The following is a 19,064-nucleotide window of genomic DNA, read 5'->3' on the forward strand; positions in this document are numbered from 1 at the left end:
ACGCACTTGCTTTATTGGGTGCCTTCGCCAGCCTGCGGCGAGCGAGCGTCCCCCGTGCACCACTGACCCGGAGGAAAGCACATTCCCTCGTGCACTTTGGTGTGGTTTGTTATGTACCAGTGCTGCAGTTTTTGGCAGCTATTGTGACAACACACGAGGAAATTTGACACTGGTCTTCCCTTCTCGTCAGAGAAAACTTTATTAAATAAACGAAAAAACTTGTGAATCGTCTTTATTCTACGAAGGCAGTGCTGCAGTTGCTGATGAGACAAATTATTTTCAGTGGTCCAAAATCTGCCGAAGTTGCGCAATTCCAGAAGCATTATGATTTCAGGATGAAGTGCCATTTGCTACAAGGTTTACTGCGTGCTGCAGAACAGTTGAAATTGTATTAAATTATTAGTTTATCACAATAATGCTAAAACAAAGTGAAGTACCAGAACCCTAATCTTGTCATTAGATAGCTGCCTAATTGGCATTTCAATTGCTGTTCAATTCGGACCACGAAAACACAACACACACGGCCTTAGGTTTTAGTGTGAAACCAACGATGGTGGCACCAGATATTGCTAAACGTGTGTAACATACGCACATCCCCAGTGAACACGACTACAAGAGATGTGCCTCAATAATGATACACGGGCATGTCAAAGGTGAATGGCAGTGGCATTGGGTTAGCTACGTGGGAGGGACGCGTATTTTGAAATCCTACCCATTACAGGGGGGCGGAGCCAAGGAAAAAACAAAAACAAACAAAACTATGTTGACTCCTATTGGTCCACATGACTATGACGTCATTGGCTGCTCGTTTTACCGGCAGCAGCCCCTTTTTATTTTTGTTTTGTTCTAATTATAAATTTACTGTAATAGGCACTTGCGCAGGGTGCAATAATGGTTAAAATAGTTTGCGATGCTTTTAATTAGGAACAAAAGTCGTTGTGCTAGCATTAAAAAACGTCCAAAGATGCGACTGCACGGCCGAGACGACACAGACGGACGTGTTTACGCTGATGTGCGTGCGGGTTTTATCTCGCACGCTTCCACAGGTTTGTGGTTTCTTCATGTCATTGTGTTTTTAGGATTTCAAAGTACGTATGCGGGACATACTTAGATGGTTCTGTGCAAGGCTTTAATGCTGAGGACCCCATAGTTGCCATTTTGTATTTGTCTGAACATGGAACCTTTAGTGTTTAAACAAACACGCAGACCCGCTACTTTGTCGCTATATTGTGATAGCCTTTGCGGACATCTGGTAAAAAAAGGTCTCTTCAAGCTCGATGATACTGCAGTTATTGCAAGTTGCAAGCGAGCTGGGCAAGAATGACGAAAATAATCCCTGGAGAAGGGGAACAAAAGACAAACAAATCTCCAAACACAGCTAGGTGACTGGTGCGCGACCAAAAAGATCCGCCTGGTCCTGTTATCGAACCAGGGACCTCTGCATTCCCAGTGAAGCGCTCTACCAACTGGGCTAACCAGGAGTTAGACATTAGTAGGGCAAACGGGTTTTATCAGCTGCCACCAGTTTAACATCAACAAGGGTAACGGCCTGCACTTTAAAGTTATGACAACGCAATTATTCTGAGGTGCAAGCGAGCTGGACAAGAATGACGAAAATATCAGGACCAGGCGGATTTTTTTGGTGGCGCTCCAGTCGCCTAGCTGTGCTTGGATATTTGTGTTTGTCCTTTGTTCTCCTTCTCCAGGGATTATTAATGCGAAAGCATTAACTGTCCCATGGAGTGAGCCGACGTCATCAGTTGCCGCACCAAACGGAAGCTAAACTTCCCCCTCCCAATGGAGCGAAGTGCAGCTGCGATCTGAAGGCTCCCAGCTTTGAAGCTGTGCAAAAAGCCATGCCAAACGGTAAATAAATTCCGCTCTCCAAGTGAAGCCGAAACCTGATAGATAAGACTTCAATTGGCTGGCACGCGTCATAGTTTCCAGTAACGAGGCTCTCATTGGCCGAGGCGCGTGAGTTTCAAGGATAGCCACCCCTGTGGCGCTACGTGCTCGCACCAGATGAAGCCTCGCCAGAGCGCGCCGGGAAAAGGAAGCGTTTGGCTGGCGGGGCTTCCCAGAAAGAGCCCGCTCGAGCATACTCGGGAGAGCGGCCACTTCATGAGAGAATGCGCGCAAGAACGACATTCATGCTTTTGCATTCACAACTCGTAAGAAGTGCTTAGGTGTGCCTCGAGCCTTTTATCGTCATTCTTGTCCACCTCGCTTGCACCTTTGCATTAATCGCATTATCAACGAAAGTAACCCGAGTATTTTCTTTTGGTGTGCATCCGTGAGGGAGAGGGGGATGGAGGTAAGGGGAGGAAGCAAGGTGCATGGCATCCCTCTCCCTCCCCTCTTGTGTAGCGAGGGGCATGCGTGAGCGGCGCCGGCCGCTGACAGGCGTGAAACCCGATGCCCCAAGGGATGCATGCGGATGGCGGTCACAGCGGGTGGGCGGGGCCACCGGCTGCTGCTGTTTTGGTTGTTTTCGTGCACCAAAAGCATTCTGAAACAAGAAGCGGCGCGGCTCTACGGCGACGCCGGCTGGGCGACTAATAGGTCCATGCCCTCGATAGTGTCGCGAAATTTGGTGACAAATGTACGTCGAAATTCTCCGGTCATGATTATAGGTCCAACCTTAATTTTTGACAACATTTCCCAAAAATAAAAAGGTCAACTCATTCAAATAAATAGAAAAGTTGGTTTATGAACATTTCGTGGTAAAAGCATGTTTCCAACTTAACATAAAATATAACGCACTGTCAAACTTTGAGTTCGCTGGTGTACAAAATTGTAGAGATGCCTCGACACTCGAGGCAATGACTTAACCATGTAGTGTAATTTAAAACGCTGTTCCAACTTCTATGCGAACCGAAAATTTTTCTTAAAAAGCACCTTCGTACAACTGCACAAAAGCCTCAAGCGTAGTAGACCGTTTAACCTCGCATGGATGACGCTGTTAGAAAACCGTAAGAATAAATTGACTTTCACCGAAATAAAAAGCATCTCGCACCCTCTACCATCTGAGCTAACCAGGAGCTCCTGGCAGTCAGTGGAATGGAGAAACGTTAACAGTCGCCACCAGTCTTGATCATAAGTACTGCGAGGGTGAGATAAAAAGTTAATGATTAATATAATGATTTTTATCGAAACTCGCCAAGGCATTGACCCGGCGGATTTTTTTGAGCGGCCATCGGTTGCCTAGAGGGCCCGAGTTGCACTCCATTTTAGGTGGAAGTTAATTTATTCTTACATACATCTTCTCCACCTTGGGAACTTCCCCTAAATATCATTATATTAATTAACATCTAATCTTGCCCTTGCAATGATTATGATCAAGGCTGGTGGGAACCATTAACATCCATTTGCTCTACTGACTGCTAGCACCTGGTTAGCTTAGGTAGTTGGAAAAGCACTTCGCTAGTCTTGGAGAGTTCCGAGTTTGATACTTGGAAAAGGCCGATTTTGTTGGCGGCAACAAGTCTTCTAGGGGGCGCGAGTTGCGCTCCATTAAAGGTAGAAGTCATTATATAAATAAGTTACAAAGCGGCAACAAACAATGTTTCAACGTCTCGCGTGCGACCCTTCACTTCGAGGACTCCGGGCCTTCTGCTCGCACAGGCGTCGGGCGTACTCAAAGTCTAGCACATCCACGTCGTGCGCGACGTAGGTGTAGACTGTGAAGCAGAGAGCCAGGACAGCCCTATCCAGGTGCATGGTGGGACGCATCCACAAGATGGCCGCCAGGGCGGTGAGGCCGGGGTGCCGCATGTGCCCGAGGCAGCGGACAAACTGCCAAGCCTTTTCTTGCAGCGGGCTGCCGTAACCCTTCAGGCCGTACCAAACCTGCAAGTATCGCAAAGTCTGCATTGAAACAAAAGCACATGTACGCAAAGCAAATTTCTGATAAATAAAAACTTTGGGCAGAACCAACTATGCTGCTGCCGCGGCAGGTCACGTGTCAATTTTCCAGCGGGTAAACAATTGGAATATGGTAGAAAGTTGGGCGAGTTGTTGGTACATGTTTGAAGAAAAAGTAAAACAGCGCCAAAAAAAACGGAAGACAAGGAGACAAAGTGTCGCTCTTGTTTGTACACTTCGCCTTCTTGTCCTCCATTTTTTTTGGCACTGTTACTTTTTCTTCAAACAGGTAAACAATTAATGTTGAGGTCACGTGATATCAATTTTTCCGGCAGGAAAGCTGAATTTGTGTATAGATCACGTGACACTGAGTCGTCATTTTGACATCATTTTCCCCGCTAAATTTATCGGGGAAAATAAAAGGCCAGAAACATACCTCAAAGTGGCCTAAGGATCCTAAGAAAGCTAACCACTTTAAAAACAAAGCTTTACCTTGTTTCTAAGGAAAAAGTTGCTTCAGGATTATAAACAGCGCAAGAGACGAAGGACCAGACAAAGAATTAACATGGACGCAGCACTGCGTCCATGTTACTTCTTCGTCTGGTCCTTCGTCTTTTGCACTGTTTTTAAAACCGAAGTATGGACTAACTCACCCAAGCCTCAACTTTAGAATAAAGTTGGTATACACAAAGTATGTTCTTAAAGGGAAGCTACGGAGGTTCTTGAAAAAAAAAGGGGAGTGAATTCTAGTGTATTTTCATTCTGTGAACCCGAATACCCAAACCATTTGCTGAGCAAGTATTGTTAAACGCGAGAAAACGCGAAAGACAGTCGCTGTACGTGACGTCATCGACGGATCTTTTGGCTGCCCAAGGCTAGGGAGGCGGGGCTTCAGCCCTATCTTCAAATTGCTCTTATGGCTCTCCGGCGCATCGCATTGAAACGCACATTGTGATATCTGTTATTCTAAAGGCCAAATGAATGCAATTTAAGTGTTTTCTCTCAAATGCAGAAGTGCCCCATCTTCCCTTTAAACCTTTATTCATAAGATGAAGGTAAATTGAGCACATATATCCATAATTATGCATATTTGGTTCTTTACGTGACATAAAATCACCCAATGTACTCGTAAAGGCCCGTTCATACTCTTGCAACCGAGTACGACCGAGAGAGATGAGATCTGCTAAAACTTCTCAAAATTTCTTAGGACGAGGGAACACACTGGCATTCTGGCGCCATCTATGCAGTGACCCTGGAACTGCATTTTACAAGAGCGAGGGTTTTGCGAGATTTCCGAGGTCAAATGCGTGTAATACTTACAAGAAAGGCTCGTCTATGATGTTGACTAAAGTTTTTCGAGCCAAGAAAGAATGGATAATGCGCGAGAGAAATAGAAAATATGCTGGACCACCAAGATTGCACTGCTACCCAATAGATGGCGCCAGTGCATCCTCTCGTTGTAAGAGGTTTTAAGGAACCCAGTTTTAAGAAGTCGCAAGAGTGTGAACGGGCCTTAATACTGGGTGTTTCAACGAAGAATAACAAATTCCGAAAAGTAGGATGGTTGAGAAAAAACAACTTTTTTCAGGAACAAACTGCAAACCATGATGGACATCGGGGATTTCAAACTAATAATCTAAAATTTATTAATTACTTTTTTCATTAGTGCAGTTGGTGGCCAGTACCATGGGCAAGTTTGTGGCTGCGGACAAAATGATCTCTCATCCGTGTACTGGCTACCAAGTGGTACTAATTAAAGTTAGTAAATTTGTTAACTAGCAGATTAGTATGTTTCTTTAATTCCTACAGTCTGCTGTGGCTGGTAGTTTGTTCCTGGAAATAGCTTCTTTTTTCTTATCTCAACCAGCTTATTTTAAATAATATTTTAGACTGGTGGACCATCCCGCATATATGGTCGTGCAGTTGCCGATACGCCGCCCCACTCTCTGTTCATTCTTTGTTGATCCACGGGGTGCTGTGCCTGCAGCTGCGTAAAGAGGAGGCAAATCTGAGCACCTGTTTGAGCCCCACCAGCTCTCCAATGTCCAAGATGTAGCAGCCTCCGAGAATGAGCGCCCAGCAGACGTAGTGCAATGCTGTGAAGCCCCATGACAGCAACAAACTGTCGGTAATGTTCCAGCTCCACAGCGCAGACTCGTTGGCGGCGGGAACCCAGAAGTACATCAAAACCTGCACCGGAACAGACTGTTAAAGGCCGACCCCCAAAGATGCCTTTTGGCCAGCGGAACTCTTTTGTGCTTTCTTTTTGTCTTTTCGCAGGTACCGGAGCGCCTACGAACTGGGGATGCGGGGGCCGATTCCTTCTCTTCAGGACATGCCACTAGACAGATGCACGAATCAACAATAAAGTCTGGTTCTCAGATTTCAGTACGAGTATGATTGACTGCATTGCAACCACTTGTAATCGCTTATGACGGGAGAACACACTGCTAGTGTTGCGCGAATATTCAAATTTTCGTATAGTTGTTTCGAATGGTACGCTGTTCGATATTCGCTTCTGGCGTAAGATACCGAGCGTCTGCCCATTCTACTACCCTCGATTTTGTAACATTTGGAACATAAACGAAGGACATATCTTTAGATATTGTTGACTTAAGAAGCGCCCTTCCTGCAGTTTTACACAATTATCTCCAAATTTGGAGTGGGCGCTTGCTCGGGATTTTATGGTAAGTGAACTGCGACGTTTATACTTTCCGAAGCGTTGATCGCAGCGCGTTGGCCCTGTTGAGTGCGCTTCTCAATGGGCATCTGTGTGCTGCGGGGAAGTGATATTTGCAGAGCTCGGTAAGAAGTGCACAGAACGGGACTATCCCACCGGTATTATGCGAAAGTATGTCAGGCAGTGATGTCTTGACATCCCACGTATCCATAATTCGTGCTTGTTTTTTTGTTTTCTATTCGTGGCAAATTTGAAATAGGATATTTGCACATTCAAATTCAAATTCATTTATTTCCCATTTCGAAATGACATTTTGGCAGTGGAAGCGGCAAAGGGAAAATCAAGGTGTTGTGTACTCATATACACGGAAATAGACTACCGTAATATCCCGAGTCATCGCCCATCCCCGAGCCATCGCCCACCCCATTTTTTGGGCCAATATCGATTTCCGAAAAAACACCGAGTCATCGCCCACCCCTTCAAATGCCCCAGCGCGGACTCTGCGATCCGCGAACACTCATCCTACCCGAATGACGCGGCCGCGAACCTTACAGTTGGAGGACGTCCGTGACAAAGTAAAACGAAGGAGGGAAAGACACTTCTTTTCGTTTACGCATTTCCTCCGTGAGCGACCCTAAAGTGGTCGTGTATCCGTGCGAAAAGAAAACGATGGAGATAACAAAATAAGAGTTTGTTAAACCGCGGAGTGTTAAGTCAAAGTCTGTCTCCGCCGAAGTAAGGACACCGCGAACCCGCTCCTTCTTCCCGCCCGTCGCGACCGCGGTTGTGCAATATTTTAGGCAAAGCCATCACGTAAATAAAGCTTTGCTGGAACGCCCTACACAGACGTTTGCAGAGCGTCCCAACCGTGCATTGATAGCCCGCCGTGCACGGACGCACGTATGTACCACCAAACAAGAAAGTTGCGCAAGAGCTTGCGATTGACAAGGCGCCCGACTTGGCCCGACGCCAAAGTATTTGCCAACGCGACCGCCGGCTTTCCCTCTTTCCCAGGATTGCTCTTGGTCGCTTCTTTAGTCCGCTCGCTCGCTCGCTCGTTGCGCCTGGTCGGTTTTTCTATTTTCTTGTAGACTTTTCTTTCTTTTTTTTTTACTAACCAGGAGAACATAGTGGTGACATTCTTTCATGGATGAAGAAATAATAAACAATTAAAACAGGGACAACACAACCACATCTTTCAACTAGCAACAGACGAGTAAACGTTCAACAGCGAGCAGCCGACTTTACCCAGTAGGAGTAGGGGAGAGAAGTGGAGAGAAAGAAAGATAAAACACGCGAAGTGCAAGTCAGGGTGGTAGGGTTATCTCAGATTTTAAAAATTCAACCTCAGTTTTCGTCAGCAGGAGGGAAGGGTTTGACACGTCATTTTTTGCTGTGGTCATGGCGAATGATTCTATCTATTCTATTGATGACACAAAAATCCTTGGGGGGCATGACAGTAGATTCGGCAGGGAAATCATAGAATCATTCGCCATGACCACAGCAAAAAATAACGTGTCAAACCCTTCCCTCCTGCTGACGAAAACTGAGGTTGAATTTTTAAAATCTGAGATAACCCTACCACCCTGACTTGCACTTCGCGTGTTTTATCTTTCTTTCTCTCCACTTCTCTCCCCTACTCCTACTGGGTATAGTCGGCTGCTCGCTGTTGAAAGTTTACTCGTCTGTTGCTAGTTGAAAGATGTGGTTGTGTTGTCCCTGTTTTAATTGTTTATTCTTTCTTCATCCATGACTTAAACCAACACGCTCTTCTACCAAGCAGACATTCTTTCACGGAACAAACGTTCGCGCTATAAGCAGATCGGCGGTGTTTCTAGCGCGTATGCAAGCAACGGACTTCGCTATAGTAAAATATTCTTTCGTGAGCATTTTTTTCTATAAAACAATGAAACTAAATCGAGTTTTGAGTTTGATGTATCTCTTGTGCATCAGCGCTAGATACGCAGAGAAAAATAGGCGGTTTTTTCCGCTTTTTTTCAAGTGTTTGTGCTCACCCACCGAGACATGGCCCACCCCACTTTTTTAATGAATTTCAGGCGGTAGGGGGGTGGGCGATGACTCGGGATATTACATATACACAAAGTGTGCCATAAACTGAAAATATCAACAGCAAAAAAAAAAAAAGATATATACATATACATATTAATTGATTTGAAACTTGGCAACGATAATAAATAAATGGAGCGAAAATTTTACAGCAACATTGTATACCAGAACAAACATAGCTGGGATGCCATGATGAAGCACATTTTATATGTTAAAAAGAAGGTGTATATGAACTACAAAAGGTTACATATAAAATAATTGTGAAGTAGTGAAGTACATAATTTGTATTCAACAACCAGGGTGTTAAGTAACGAAGGATTTTGTTTGAAATAAGTAAGATTTGTTTTAGAAAAGTTCATCTTTCTACAGTTGCGTCGGCATTGGTTTTTTTAACTGCCTATGTTTGTGTGTGCATTTTTTGGGGCACAGTCCCGCGGCAGGAGGTACGTTCGCGGGAGTGCATGAACGGGGTGTCGTCTTCCGCCCCTCTGCGCAGGGGGCTTCGAGCAGCAGTCGGACTCCGGTCGTTAACAAACGGATTGGGTTTCAGTTTGGGGCGCCGGAACACCCGTGTCTCGGGCAGAGGTGCTTCTGTCCGCACTTGTGGCTTTTAAGTGGGTGTGCTTGTGTCCGGGGTATTTCGCCGTGTAGTGTAGAAACTTCGCTTTTAATCGACGCAATAACTTAACTGGGTGGTGCCAGCCAGGCGGCGAGGAAAGCATGCAGTGACTCTACAAAAAATTTGGTTTTGACCGTTGAGGTGTCGGAGGGGGTTCACGTTGACAGCTCGCTGATCATTGGGTAAGAGTGTACCACGTGACAATAGGCAAATTAGAAGTAATTGGTCTGTCTCTGGAGGGAAAGCAGGCCCCTATGAGTCTAGAAAAGGGGTGCCGAGAGGAATCTCGGGGGATTCGGCTCTTGAGACTGGGGACTAAAGTATGGGTTTTAATTTTGGAAGTTTTGTATATTACCAAATAAACGTGGCCACACTGGCCATTGTAAACCAACCAATGTCGTAATGTGTCCAGTGGGACCGAACAACTTTTAGTTGGTTTTTTTTCTTATCCGACTTCCCGGGGGACTTCCATCAGGCGAACATCATCATCGGTCATCACCATCCTGACCGGCCCCCTCCCTCGGAAAGTTGACTCAGGGACTCAAACCGAAAAATATAATGTTTTAATTACGATTACGGTTACCGTTTCCTGCTGATATCGGTTTCATTTAGTTCTTTTACGGCTTTGGTTACCAATTACGTTCCTAAAAAACTTTTTTTTTTTTTTTGTTTCTCCAATAATTTGTTTTCTTGAAATGCTAGATAGCCATTTTATAATAAACGGTTTAAAGTAGTCCCAGATATCCAACAAGGGGACATTAACAATAACAAGAACCCAAAAACGTCTTAGTACTCCTAATTGGTCAAAAGTTGCACGTGTTTTTAGCTTCAACAATTGTTCACTACATCTGTTTGCATCATATAGCTTGATACCCAACCATACATGTTACCCCCGCTACTCGGGGATCATCGCACAACTACTTTGTTCTTTGGCAGCGTTTGTAAACAACCCTTAGAAAGTTCCCACTGGGTGCTGGAAGAACCATGTACACCTTCTCGTCGCTATAGTTTGTTGCAACCCAAGATACGCAGAAGAGGCCTTGTCCACAGTGAAGGAGCAGAACTATAGCCCTCCTCTAGTTAAATGCCGGTAAGTGGAATAAAGTAATAGAATTGAAAGCTGGGCTAGCTGGTGAATGACAATCAATGTAAATGCAATAGTGCAAAACAAGGAAGACAAGGAGAGAAACAAACAACACAGAAAGCTGTAAAAACATGTCTTCTGTCGTTCGTTCGCCTTTCCCTAGTCTTCGTTGTTGTGCGCTGTTACACCAACGTCATGTTTGTTATTTCCAAGCAAATGCGTGTTTGCTGTCCGATTCTGCGATGCTAGCAAAATTGTGCATTTATAATATACAAAAAGAAAACAGTTGCGGCCGCAAAAAATGAAAATAAAGTGCGGATGCAAAAAGATCTATCTGCCAGCGACTTTATAAAAAACGTCAATTTAAAACCTCCAACTTTTTTTTTTTTTTTTTCTGCATTGTTCCAAAATTGCCACAGGCAACACATTTCAGACGAAATCAATACCAGGTTTTGTACCCAGCTCTGCATGGTGGTCAATTTACCTTGTTTATTCATACTGGCTATTGCAGGTCTGGAACATCAGTGGTTTTGATAGATCCGAGTTGGAGAGGTCACAAAATCTAGAACTAGCATTTTTAAATATTTTTTTTTATCGCACATCAAAACTTAGCTTATGACTCATTTTCACCCAATTTGCATACTGTGTTAGCTGGGATATCTTCGGGATGTTATGGTAGGTATACAAGCCCACCAAATGCAGATGAGCACAAACAGTTTCACAAAAATAGAGCCGCTCAAGCATACTTGGAGAAGGAAAGACATGTCAAGCTTATTTGACGGCCGAGGCAAGACAACTTGATTGCAAAACAACAGGGAACATTGCCCATTGTGGTTGCCAGGGTCATACAAACAGAGTGGACGGGCGTGCGCATACAATGTAGTGGCACCCTCTGGTGCCGACGTTTCAAACTTGATGTGCTTGATATAAAAATCACTGCCATTTAGGGGGGAGTCCAGCAAAAGCTGAGATGTCGATAATGTGTTAACTATTACTCTAGCCTATACTGGGACACTGAGACTGTGCCCCAGTGCATTTCGTCATTTCCCACTTGCCTTCTATGAAGTGCTATGACTGGCTGGCTCTCTGTGTTCTGAGCGGAGGAAATGAACTACGGGTGTTGTTAACGAAAATATTAGAATTCGTATATCTTGCCAAACTATTATCGTCAGCCAAAATGTGATACTACACTATTTAGCAAAAATGTTGTAGCTAGAATTAAATAACACAACATCATTCAAGTTGTCCACAACACGAGGGTACTAGGCTGTAAAGTCCGCTTTCGTTTTCATTATGAGGTCTAGAAATAATAAACTGGTGTTTAACATAAACCACTGTGCTCTCGACGACTTAATTTTTGTGACTTAAAAAATAAAGCAGAAAATTTATCTCGCAAATATAGAAATCCATGGTAATAAGCACATAGCGGATCACTCTAAGTTGCGGAATTTCGTGTCCGTGAAGTATTTCCAGGACTCATACATTGAAAAACTAGCGAAGTAATGAGCGCGCAAAAATAATGTCCTTTACAGTATATGGTTGTATGCCATTGTGCTGTACGTGACAAAAATAAAAACACACACACAAAAAGAAAAATTACACAGGTAGTTATGCAGATGGCACCTTCTTTCTAACCCCTCTCTCGTTCTTTACCCTTTTCATGAGTTATCATACTCGTTTTAAATTACACAGCAGTAGCAAAAAAAAAAAAAAAGAAACAGATCTCTGTCAAATGTTTACTTTTAAAAACCAAGAAACATTAGGCTCCTCAGAGAACATTATACAATGGTTGGTGATAGGTTCATGGGAAGCCCCTACCACTTCTTTCCCTCTTACCGAGCGAACGCTGGAGGGGAGGCGATCACCTTCTCCGGCACTTGCTCTGCTAAAGTGGAAGGGGGTGGGAGGAGCTTCCCCTGAACTCTTAGCCTGTCACAGACGATAGTTATCTCCTCCATCTGGTGAATTAGACAATTGTACGCAGATTTGAGATCAGTTAAAGCTCTCACATCTATGCTCGAGTGTGATCGACTGCGTCGCAACTGCTTACGACCAGAAAACGCACTATAGTCACTGCCAGAATGAGAACGGCAGGGCACGTCTTTCGAACGCCTGACCTCCAGGACGTGCTTCGTGCCTTTTTCCTTGCTTTGGCTGCGCGCACGTGCTTGAGGTATGCGAGCTGGAGCACGCGACGGGCATTGGTCTCGAGTGCGTTCGGCGCAACAAGGCGGGGCTTGGTGACTTAATAAAAATGTAACTTGAACTATATTTAGGTCAAACCCTTATATGTCTCATCATTCAGTCGACCTTCAAAGTCCTTGAGCGAAAACCTGTCACGAAAGTATGAAAACACGTTGGTGGCACAAAAGGTACCGAAACCCACGGTTCGCCACTGGACCACAAGATGGCGTTACTTGTGCCAGAATCGGCGGAGGCATGCGCGCGGCGCAAACCCTGCGAGAAAGGAGGACACTCTCACTCGGGCAGCGGCGAAGAGCGGGCGTGCGACATGCTGCGAGATTATTGGCGCCAAAAGTGTGCCATCAGAGACCACGCTGTCTTCGGAGGTTTGCTATCACTGGGATTGGCGCTTGGGCTTCCGCCTTCAAGTAGTCTTAGGGATAACATAAGAGACCCTGTGAATTTTTAAGTGGCAATGAAATAAAAAGTGAAAGCCGTTTACAACTCCCTGTAACGCCGAATTAGAGCGCAGCTCTTGAGGAGGAGGAGGGAAGGGTACTGGGGGGTCAAGTGACCTTGGGCGGGGGTCACGTGACCTAGGGGGTCACGTGACGATGCCGATGACGTCATCAGTAACGATGACGATGCGGATACCGATGACGTCATCAGTGACGTCACTGATGACGTCATCAGTGGTGATGACAATGACGATGCCGGTGACGTCATCAGTGATAATGACGATGACGATGCGGATGCCGGTGACGTCATCAGTGACGTCACTGATGACGTCATCAGCGATGATGACGATGACGATGCGGATGGTGATGATGACGATGCGGATGCCGGTGACGTCATCAGTGACGTCACTGATGACGTCATCAGTGATGATGACAATGACGATGCGGATGCCCGTGACGTCATCAGTGATGATGACGATGCGGATGCCGGTGACGTCATCAGTGACGTCACTGATGACGTCATCGGGGGTCACGTGACTTGGGGAGCCACGTGACCTTGGGGGTCACGTGACCCTGGGGGAGGGGTCACGTGACCTTGAGTGTCACGTGACCCTTGGGGAGGGGTCACGTGACCTTGGGGGTCAAGTGACCTTGGGATGACCTTGGTTACGCCGACAACGACGCCGCTCAAGCCGGGAACGGGCCCCTAAGAGCTGCGCTCTAAAAGAGCTCGTACACCAGAGGCATCGCACAGTGAAACGTGCTGAAGAAAACAGACAAACTGTGGCCCTCCTCTTGGCCAGACTTGACTTCAGCAAAACAAGAACTGGTCATGAAGATAGGTGGCGCTACTAAGGCAGCCCGCAGCAAAAAGCTCACTAATTTCTTGAAGTGTCAACAAAGAATAGTTGTGACACAGTGTTGCACCTTGTCAATTCAAACCATTCGCACATACTTGTACCTGGCTGCGGAGGAGTTCAAAATTTAGACGTTGAATGTGCGCAAACTTGATGAGACAGAAGGAGGAGAAGCCATAGAGGAGAGGAGCTTACCACGAGAGAAATGCAACTGGTGAACACATAGATGGACCGGCTCAGGACTCCAAAGCACCTTTCGAGTCGTCCAGATCTGCATAGGAGACTGTGCTGCACGACAAACTGTGCAATGAGGCCAACGTCCCAGAGCAAACCTGCATCGCCAAAGAAAAAAAAAAAAAAGGTTGGCCCACACCCCTGGTTATATTTCATTCATCCCTAAGCTAACAGTGAGGTGGAACCCGGGTGCTCTTTGGTCCAGTCGTACGTCTATCTTTTGTCACGTGATCACTCTCCCACCTTACCAACGAGCAGAGATCTTGGTCGGGTGACGAAAGGGAGACAGTTGATTAATCTGGTGAACACATAGCTAAGGTAGCACCCACCATGCTGTCAGCTTGGGCATGGACCGATTATAATGAGCACACATCCCTCTATGTACCATGTGAGCCAAAATAGATAGAGCCCCGTAAAATCAACAAAACCCAAATTAGCAGTCTAGGATGCTGTAATTTACTGCGAGAGTGCTTCTTTGCCGTGTGCATGTTTTCCAAAACTATCGAAGGAAAGCATTTCTAAATCAAAAGAGGAAGATGAAAATAAAAACATGCTTTCGGATGGGTCGGGAGTCCAGTCTTTTTCGATAAAAGTTTAAAATATACGAGTACTGTCGGCCCTAGGGCATTTGATTGGAGAAAATGTTGATGTGGGCCTTGATGGCCCACAGCAACATCTTCTTTCACTAGGCATTAATAAAATACCTCCAGACGAACAGCTAAACCGGCACCGTCTACCAAGTGAGGTCCCTTTCACCTCTTTCCACCTTGCTTTCGACTTTTCCCATGTGAGCAGTCCTGCACAAGTGCCGATTGTCGGGCGAGTTGGTATTGTACGTGAGAAAACATGATTGCGCTTTAGGACAAGGACATAGGAAGAACAGACACCACAGAGCGCTAACACTCTGTGGTGTCTTTTCTTCCTATGTCCTTGTCTTAAGGCTGCGGTACCACGGCGGCCATCTTGAACAAAACATTAGTTGAACCACCAGGGCGGCGTTGGCTGTCCGTATGAGCAAATGCTGCAAAACCTGCGCGCCAATTTCGAAACCCTTTTTCCCGTCGCTTGCGACCTTGAGTTTCCTTCTCCACTCTTACGCCCCTCCTTTCACGTGTTCACCCTCTGGCGCGTCGCGCCAGTCGCGCCCACGTTCATTGTTGGGAGGACAATGTACCGGATAATCCCCAACTTGAGGCCCCCTGCCAAAATTGTCCGGCTGCCAAGTGATTTGAGCGAGATGTGGTTTTGAAGCGGTATGGAAAAGTGGGACCGTCAATTTTGAACTATGCCTTTTCGATACTGAATAAGTTGTGTACGGGGCTGGCCAAGGCACGGGTGCGAGGACGTAACTGTATACAATGCTTGGGTTGCAGGAGCACTCGCGCGTAGAAATGGTAGGACGCGCTTTCTGAAATCACACGCCTACATTCCGCAGCGTTGCAATCCTACGAGTAAAACAGAGTACATCTTTGGACAGTGCGTGAGTTGATGCCGGCCGTACGAAAGACACACCTCGCGCTTCCTGTCACTACTGCCTCTGCTTGCACGCGCTGCCGATTGGCGGTCCTTTCTTTATTTTGTTTCGTCGCTCTTTTGAAAATACTGAAACTAATATTTTTTCAGACCCTGCTCATCGTACCTCTGCACTACAGTTGTGTAAACACATTGTGATGTAATTTGAGATATGGGACGGAGTGTCTACATTCTTATTTCGTGTGTAATGCCGGCATAATATTCCTTTGCTGCCAGAGGGTCAAAATAATGGTAGGGTTGGCAGCAAGAACTATTTCAATGACCGAATTATGATCAAACACCAGTAAGAACATAAAAAAGAAATCACATGGGGACAACAAAAATATTGCTACAAGAGGATGGTGCGCGGGGCACAAACAATATTCGGAGTGACGTTGAGGGAACGCGACAAGCCAGATCTTTCCTGATGGCAGCCGTAAAAGTTGATTGGTGCCTCGTTTTGATCGGCTTTGCACGGAAACTCGTCGACTACCGACTATCTTGTCAGTGGTGAACATAGTGAGCATGAACTGGATGATTTTTTTGTTGTTTTTGTTTCTGTAGTTAAATGAGAGTGTGGAAATATGAGACATCCGCTGACGCTTGCGTCGGCTAACGGAACCTCAATCGCCGATCGCGGCCGATGTCATGGGCGTATACAAATACATCAAGTCGTCTGGGCGGGAGCAGTTGAAGCGCCGCACTTTTTTGGCCGGTCAGTAGAGACTCCGCGAATTCTGACTCGAGGCTACTCTGTGCGGAGGGAGCCGCTACTGAGCGCGACCAATCGGAAACTAAGGATGGCTGAAATTTCCTAATTGCCATGAGATTTGAAAATTCGTTCTTGCCGTCGTAGCAAATTCGTCCGAATCGCTATTCGATTTACTAATCGATTATGTGGATGAAAAGGTATATTTCAAAATTCGTACGTGGCTCACCAAATGGCAATAAACTTGGTATAGGATTTCAAACCTATATAGTGTCGCCCTAATTTACAAACTCGTTTCACTTGAAATTAGAGTTCACGCGCAAGCGAGCTGGTGGAAGCCTATACTAAAAAGGCCAGAAACAAGAGAAACAAAAAATAAATAAATAAGAGCGGGATAAGCGCAACACAGTCTCAAAGCGGTAACCGTTCTTCATTAGGTGATGAAGAGTGGTCCCCGCTCGAAACGTCGTAGTAAACTTCGAATTAGTAACTCTGACAGTACGCATTTTTGCCTTTGTATATATATATAGAGAGAGAGAGAGAGAAAGAGAGATAGGTAGATAGATATTTTTCACTATTTGCTGACGGCCGAAACTAACTATGCAACACAATTTTCGCTAAAGGCTACCGTTATTTACAAAATATGACGAGCGTAGTTATTATATCTGCAATAATTTGATAGCAGAAACATAATTCGATCAAGCTACTTGATGAGTTGGCGTTCAATGAAGCGGTGCTCGATGAAATGTCCACTATTCGATGAAACGCCAATCAATAAAACAGAGCTTCATCGGACGAAGATGCCTAGCTGTTGTGATCCGCAATATTTCGCGCAAAAACGAAAGACACCAGAATAAACAACAAGTAAAACCACAGAGCTGCCCCGCCTCATATCACCCTCAGTTGGAGCTCGACTGACACATTGCGCCGATCAAGCATCACCAACAGCTCAACACCTAAACGCCACGGCGTTCACTATCTTTGTTTGGGTGATTCCACCCACTAATATAACAACTCATACAATGCGCCGTGATAAAGTGCTTTTTGTCTTTGTGTATGTGTTTTCGTGACATCTAACCTCTGTTTGCGCTCTGACTAAGAATGAAACCATGTATACTAAAACGGTTCCCGGACATTTCATCGAACGCCGTTTCGTCGAACGCCGTTTCATCGAAAAAATGGACGTTTCATCGAACGCCGTTTCATCGAACGCCGTTTCATCGAATCGCTGACGGCCGTTTCATCGAATGTCTTTTAAATAAAAAGCGTGAAAGATGCTCTTTTATGCATGGATCGAGTGCATTTTCGTGTCATTCCCCCATTTCATCGTCAGGTTTTTTAATGTCCAAACTTGTAGCTGTTACAATTTATTTTGATGCAAGTAACCCATGAGGATATTTGTACCGATCTTTATGTTTGTTTCGCACATTCTGCTTATCTGTTCAGCCCCTCTGTATTACCCGATGGGCCTTGAGGGTATTTTAACAAATAAATAAAAAGTCGCACTCCCGGTAAGAGCGCTCTCCAACTCATGGAGGCCAGAAGGCGACTTAGGTTTGGCGCAGGCGCAACAACTTTAGCCATGTGAGCCTCCTAGCCTCTCATGTCTTTCTATTGATACGTTTTTACCGCCCGAAGCTTGCAGTAGCTAAAGCTGAGGTGCTATTTAAGAAACTACAACGAAACATTTTTTTTAAGACTCAATGAAGTCAAAAGTAAGTACGTCACTTCAAATTTTATTTGAAAACTTTCGGGGGTTCATGTGTTCGTGCGACAGCCATTCACCGTTTCAAATGATGAGCAAGTTCCCCACAGCCATGGTCCGTCGGTTCTCATAAAAAAGGCGGACCTTCTCATTTCTTGCCGCTACGGTCATCTTCTGTCGAAGAGGCTCTTGGGAACTCAGCATCGCCTCCAGCTTGTCTTCCGTCAGTTGATGATCTGTGGCGATGCAAGTCAAAAACTTCCAGAACCCGGGATGGGCACCTCCGACCAGCTTCAGGAAGCGGGAATGCCACCCTGGCGTTCGATAAGACGGCGTTCGATAAAACGGCGTTCGATGAAACAGCTTCGATGAAACGGTGTTCGATGAAACGGCGTTCGATGAAACGGCGTTCGATGAAACGGCATTCGATGAAACGGCTGCGATGAAACGGCGTTCGACGAAACGGCGTTCAATGGAATGTTCGGTCCCATACTAAAACATCGATAGTGGTCTCTATTTTTAGCAACGCTCGCACACGTCTTGTCTTTGACGCAGTGGCATTCTCATCTCCCATACACGGACATTTGGACAAAATAGGTTGGTCGGCCTTCACTCATTAGATGCGGAACGTTTTGACCGTGACGTATCTATAACTCAAAGAAGCACCGACAGACGGGTGCCCCTTTGAAAACAAATCATGCTCGCGTAGAGATATTTAGCGGCTATAGTATAGTCCGTGGGTATTTATTTCTAGGCCAACTCGTCGGCGTCAGTCAGTACAGGCGCTGGAGGCGTGATGAAAATGCTGGCAGATGTCGGCTTGACGAGCCCCACACTCTCCCCTCACAGCAGATGGCAAATAAACCAACAACAATATTTGTCGACGGGCCATTGATTGAAGAGGCCAATCGGTAGTAGGATGACTCGACAAAGGGTAATTCATCAAAAATTCCAACTCGTTGACAATTGTCTGTGAGGCCATTCAGTTTCCAGATTGCACTCATCTTTTGTATTAGAACACATGCACATGTTAGACATTTTAATATAAGCAAGTTTCGGGCACCGGATATTTTTTTGAAAAGCTGTTTCAC

The 19,064-nt window shown here is 45.5% G+C and overlaps 1 protein-coding gene across 1 annotated transcript in view; it reads right to left on the reverse strand.

Annotated features, from left to right (window-relative positions):
* Window positions 1-175: 175 nt before the first annotated feature.
* The window catches only part of LOC120844769 (nurim), a 28,292-nt gene continuing 9,403 nt past the window's right edge, over window positions 176-19,064 (reverse strand). The window contains exons 2-4 of the mRNA XM_040216714.3: window positions 14,009-14,145; window positions 5,881-6,054; window positions 176-3,849 (exon numbers count right to left, since the gene is read on the reverse strand). Coding sequence (XP_040072648.3) covers window positions 3,568-3,849; window positions 5,881-6,054; window positions 14,009-14,145 — 593 coding nt within the window. The 3' untranslated portion in view covers window positions 176-3,567. The remainder of the gene's footprint in view (window positions 3,850-5,880; window positions 6,055-14,008; window positions 14,146-19,064) is intronic.

Source organism: Ixodes scapularis, unplaced genomic scaffold, assembly GCF_016920785.2.
Source record: "Ixodes scapularis isolate PalLabHiFi unplaced genomic scaffold, ASM1692078v2 PGA_scaffold7__128_contigs__length_106722199, whole genome shotgun sequence".
NCBI lineage: Eukaryota > Metazoa > Arthropoda > Arachnida > Ixodida > Ixodidae > Ixodes > Ixodes scapularis.